The sequence below is a fragment of the Homarus americanus genome, unplaced genomic scaffold (assembly GCF_018991925.1).
Source record: "Homarus americanus isolate GMGI-L3 unplaced genomic scaffold, GMGI_Hamer_2.0 scaffold49339, whole genome shotgun sequence".
NCBI lineage: Eukaryota > Metazoa > Arthropoda > Malacostraca > Decapoda > Nephropidae > Homarus > Homarus americanus.
The window spans coordinates 382596-388595 of NW_024723387.1; the positions used below are offsets into that span (position 1 = coordinate 382596).

Consider the following 6000-nt stretch of genomic DNA (forward strand, 5'->3'; position numbering starts at 1 on the left):
CTAACCTTACTTAAACTGAGGTAATGCTAACTTAACTTAATTTAACCTTTTTTCCCACGAGTCTCCTTATTTTCCCACGAGTCCCCTTATTTTCCCACGAGTCTCCGTATTTTCCCACGAGTTCCCCTATTTTCCCACGAGTCCCCTTATTTTCCCACGAGTCTCCTTATTTTCCCACGAGTCTCATCATCTTCCCACGCCCTCACTGTGCTCCTCTCCTACAGCGTCGTACTACACGGAAAAGTACATGGGGACGGCGCAGGTGGTCCCAGGCGGTAACTACAGAGGGTATGAAGAGAGCTCCCTCCTCCTGCGGGCGTCGAGCTTCAAGAACAGGACGCTACTGCTGGTACACGGCTCAGCAGACACGGACGTCCACTACGACCACACCCTCAAGTTCTCTCGGGCGCTTACTAAAAAGGGCATTATCTTCAGGTGGGTGAGGGGAGGATAGGTGAGGGGAGAAGGATGTAGAGGGGAAGGGGACGTAGAGAGGAGGGTTTAGCTTCAGGTGGGTGAGGAGAGGAGGTAGACGGGAGGATAGGTGAGGGGAGAGGGAGGTAGACGGGAGGATAGGTGAGGGGAGAGGGAGGTAGAGATCTCTGTCGGTGTGTATAAGTAAATAATATAGTCAGTTAGGCACGTTTTTGTTTACTATTTCATTCATAATATTATAGAGAGTTTTATATTACGAGAGACAACGTTAAGACTCACTCTCTGTACAATGATGTCCTCACAGTAAACATACAGACGGACTAACTAACTGTTGTCGTGTCCACAGGCAACAGACCTACACAGACGAGGGCCACGACCTGGAGCGGGTCCAGACGCACCTATATAAGACGCTCGAGTCATACTTGGAGGGGTGTTTCCCCGCCTACAACGAGGAGGAGCTGAGCTTACTCTTCGGCCAAGATGCTCTCCCATAGTTGCAGCATCACCGCAGCAGCATCGAGGAAAACAACAGCAAAAGCAGCAGCAGCAGCAACAGAAACAGCAGCAGCAGCAGCAGAAACAGCAGCAGCAGCAGCAGCACGGGACAGCACCATCACAAGCTCAGTCAAAGTATGTGGCAGAGAGCACTTGTTTGGTACCGTCGACTAGCTCTTCAGGTGGTGGGTCCTTTCTATAGGATGCCGTCTTGCTGAGATATCTGTCTGGGAGGATCCTGTAGGACTACTCCGGGAGGACAAGGGCAACAACCTATAGGACTCGTGGAGGACGGGTGAGAGAGCTCCTTATGTCCTTTACCAACTCCCATCTATCAACCCACCCAAGTCCTACTCTAATAACGGCTACCGAGTGACCCCCCTCGTGAGATGTCCTTCTTTCTACTGTCAGCCGCTGGGACATCATCACCGTGTTGACAGCTGGGTTGCTGACACACTGCTCCTGAGATGAACTGCTGTGTATGTGTCAGCTGTGAGTGTGTTTGTTTCTCGTGATTCTGAGATGAGAAAAGAATCGTGTTTGAGATCCGGGTCGAGAGCTATGAGGTGAGGTGTTGCAAGAGGTGAGGTGTTGCAAGACGTGAGAGATGAGGTGAGGTGTTGCAAGACGTGAGATGTTGCAAGAGGTGACATGTTGCAAGACGTGAGAGATGAGGTGAGGTGTTGCAAGACGTGAGAGATGAGGTGAGATGTTGCAAGACGTGAGAGATGAGGTGAGGTGTTGCAAGAGGTGAGATTTTGCAAGACTAGAGATGTGTTGATGACCGTCTTGTTCTCTGAGATGTGTTATGTTGACAGTCGTTCTATGAGACTTTTTGAGATGGTCGTATTTAGAAGGTGTGTGTATGTGTGTGTGTCTGTGTATATGTGCGGGTTACGTAAACGACCCTGAGATCCCTGAGATGTGCTGTGTTATTCTGAGAATCTTTTGAGACGTCGTATTAAAAGATGCCAAATGACGGCCCTGAGATACTGCCTGTCTGTGTGTGTGTGTCTGTGTGTGTGTGTGTCTGTACAGCGGTCATGGTCGGAGGCGCTAACAAAGAGACTCTCGAGAGATAGTATTAAAGAGACTCTCGCTTGATGGAGGAGGATCTCTATCTCTTTATCTCTCTCTCAATAATAATAATAACAAGACGTTCGCCAGGCTAAGACCACAAGTTCCAGCCCTGGCAGAGGCGAGGCTCCCCTGACGTCACAAACACTCCAACGGGAAACTGTCTGTCTTGTTGTTGCTTCGTCGTTCGTGGAGGTTAAGGGCGGAGATACTAGGATGTGGTGAAGAGTACCGAGAGTACCTTAAGAGTACCGAGAGTACCTTAAGAGTACCGAGAGTATAAATATAAAACATAAGTATAAGTGAGTACTTAAAATGCAAATGAATATAAGAATGCCATGTAAATTACCTTAAAGTATAAAACACCTTAAGTACCAAAGTATAAATGCCAAGTAAATAGCAAGTACCTTAAGTATAAAAGTACCTTAAGTGCCATGAATACCTTAAAGTGCAAATGAATTACCTTAAAATGCCAAATGGAAACACCTTAAAACACCTTAAGAGTACCGTGGAGTACCTTAAGAGTACCGTGGAGCACCTTAAGAGTACCGAGGGCATCTTAAGAGTACCGTGGAGTACCTTAAGAGTACCGAGAGCACCTTAAGAGTACTGGGAGCACCTTAAGAGTACCGTGGAGTACCTTAAACTACCCAGGAGTACCTTAAAGTACCTATAAATACCATACAGAATGTACCGAGGTGTAGAGAGCATCACGCAGGTACCGTAACTACCTCCTCTACCTAGCAAACAGGAGAGAGAGAGAGAGAGAGAGAGAGAGAGAGAGAGAGAGAGAGAGAGAGAGAGAGAGAGAATTTTCCTTGTCTAATTCAACCCTTTACACTGTAACAAAACAAATACACAATAAGAAACCAGACACAACAAGTACAGAACTGGTACAAAACAAACACAAAACAAACACAGAACAGGTACAGAACAGGTACAAACACACAATACAATAACTGGAACCAAAATAAACAAACATTTACTACTATAAGCATAATATATAAATAAATAAATAAACACATAATATATTTACCTTTTACTTAATATAACTATTTCTTCTCACCTGTAATACACATCTGACTCACCTGTCGCAGCTTACCTGTTGGGATTTTAATTAATGTTTATTATTAATCTTAGTATTATTGTTTGTATTGTTTTGGGGGGTTTTTGGAAAGGAGGAAAAACATTGATATTTAATTGATGTTTATAAAGAAAATTTGGTGTAATATTTAATGTCACTGTTAGGTAATGAGGGGGGGGGTGGGGGAGGAAAGGTAAGGGGAGTCGGGTCGGTATGAGGGGGAACTGTTCATTTGCTTTGTAAACTGATTGAATAGTAGTATACGCACACACATGTACACATACACTACATATATACACATCATGTACACATACACTACATATATACACACATGTACACATACACTACATATATACACACATGTACACATACACTACATATATACACACATGTACACATACACTACATATATACACACATGTACACATACACTACATATATACACACATGTACACATACACTACATATATACACACATGTACACATACACTACATATATACACACATGTACACATACACTACATATATACACACATGTACACATACACTACATAAAGTACACACTACTCACCCGCTAACAGCCCGTGATAGCAATACACTTTAGAAAACTCATTAATAAAAGTGTACCATAAAGTAGACATTTATAAGTAGCGTAAAGTGTTCTCGTCGATAATGACTTAAGTAAGGTAGTCTTATAAGTAACTACCATGATGCTATACTACCATGATGCTCTACTTGACAGTCATATAAGTAACTACCATGATGCTCTACTTGACAGTCATATAAGTAACTACCATGATGGATACTTAGATTTTTATACATCACTACCATAAGTTTACTACTACCATGATAGTAAAGTCTTTATCAAGCGCCTACCATGATTCTTCAACCCTCTACCATGACAGCACCATCTTATACAACACTTACCATGAAATCTTACGCCTCTACCATGAGAGATGCAGCTACCATGAACATCAGCATTGTGATAAAATTCTCAGTATTTTTTTATTAATTCTGTAATATAATTCTTCACAAAATCCAAAAAATCTTGATAATTCTGGATAATTAATTCTACAGTATACTGGTTAATTATTATCTAATCTAATTACCCTAACCTAATCTAAATAAATTAATGTACATAATTTATCAAAACTTAATTTTTTAGGGAATTTACGTGAGAATTATATTTTTTCATAATCTTTCGTTATAGTGAACTTATTATACCCTATGCTATCATTCTCTTCAGGGTTTTTTCATATACATCAGCTATAATATATACATAAATATAATATATACTGTACTCCTCTTATATACTAATAATTTAACTCATAAGATATTAAAATTGCTATACAGTTTAATCAATATTCTATTCTATACAATAAATATATGTAAAAAATATATCTCTCCTATATTTATTTCATTTATATGTAATTATTATATATTTTTCCTATATTAATCAAATTTTTTCCCTTAATTTCTTTCTTTACTTCAAGATTTTAATTAACAAGAAAAAAGTCAAAATAAAAAACATTATTTGAAATTTACCTCAGGATTTCAGGTAAGATTCATTTAATTAGTTATTTTATCTCTCTTCATGACCTTAATTATTATCTATTTTATTTACATAATTTATCCCATTACATTTATTTTTTACAGATAAGATAAAAATAACATTGATATTTTTTATTATGTTTCATTTAAGTGTTTCAGTGTTTCGTAGTGTTTCGCTAATTAGTATTGTGTTGAAATAATTTTGTGTGTGTGTGTGTGTGTGTGTGTGTGTGTGTGTGTGTGTGTGTGTGTGTTATTTCTCCATATATCAGTAATATAGCTCTTTGATGGCTCACAATATGGCTCAGATCACTTAATACTATATATTAACTATATTATTCCACACCAGAAGAAGAAGAATATTCCAGAATGCATCATTATATATCCAGTAGACAAAGTTTATAATATTATACTTTCATAGTTTTGTTTTTAATCTGAGTCACATATAAGAGTCACACATAATGAGTCACACGTACAGGTAATAGGTTATAGGTGAAGGTGCACTTGACATACATACATATATACATGTTTTCTGTACGACACTTGTTTACAATTCTCTCCTAAAAGACGAAAAATTATGGGAAGGACGTGTTTACAAGCATTGGTGCCTCCCTCCTGACCTACCATGACTTGAACATCCCTGACCTGACCTCCCTTATTGGTTAAGATTCACAAGAGGACAACCACGGAACTCTATATTTATATTATATAGGGAGATAGAGCAAATAATAATAATAATAATATACTCTATTACGTTTCTGTGTCAGATTTATGTTTTTCGAGTTATTTTCACGTAGAGTATAAGTTCATGGGAGAGACTGTTTACATCTTGCTCACGTGACTATGTTCAACCAATCAGTGAGAGTCTCGATGTCATGTGATACTCCTGCGCATGCTCAGGGTTCAGGCTTGTGAAGTTAGTTGCATGATTGGCTTCTGTTTGGGAAGGTGGTGTTACTCTGACTGACAAAACATTCAAGGTGTTTTTGTAAATTACGCCCGCTGCTATTGACATTTTCAAGGTCAATAGTGTTCTTCAAACTGCCGTAAATTGTAGAGCAAACTGTCATTTTTGTGAAGATAAATACTTTTTGTTCACGAAACTACGTAAATTTACCAAAACAAGGGTAAGGTTAGGTTAGGTCAGGTCAGGTTTCGTTTGGTCAGGTTCAATTGAAAAACACTAGAAAACCTTATTTATGTTAGTAATTCCGTGGTTGTTCTTTAATGACTCTCTAACCCTCTTCTTCCCTCTCAAATTCTTCTACGTTCACTCAGGCACTTTTTAATTTGGAGGGAGTGTAAGTGCTTTGATACCTTCCTCAATAACGTCGACACTCGTGGAATTTGGAGGCACT

At 39.2% G+C, this 6000-nt stretch overlaps 1 protein-coding gene across 8 annotated transcripts in view; it reads left to right on the forward strand.

Moving 5' to 3' along the window:
* Positions 1–2280, forward strand: part of LOC121863433 (inactive dipeptidyl peptidase 10-like) — a 107098-nt gene extending 104818 nt beyond the window's left edge. For 4 of the 8 annotated variants that reach the window (XR_006088388.1, XR_006088391.1, XR_006088392.1 and 1 more), the window contains 3 exons: positions 225–435; positions 782–1622; positions 1664–2280. Coding sequence is in view for 1 of the 8 variants with exons in the window: in XM_042362094.1 (XP_042218028.1) it covers positions 225–435; positions 782–929 (359 nt within the window). In the remaining 7 variants the exon portion in view is untranslated. Of the gene's footprint in view, positions 1–224; positions 436–781 lie in introns of all 8 variants that reach the window. The other 4 variants (XR_006088387.1, XR_006088390.1, XR_006088389.1 and 1 more) reach the window with 4 other exon arrangements.
* The last annotated feature ends 3720 nt before the right edge of the window (positions 2281–6000 follow it).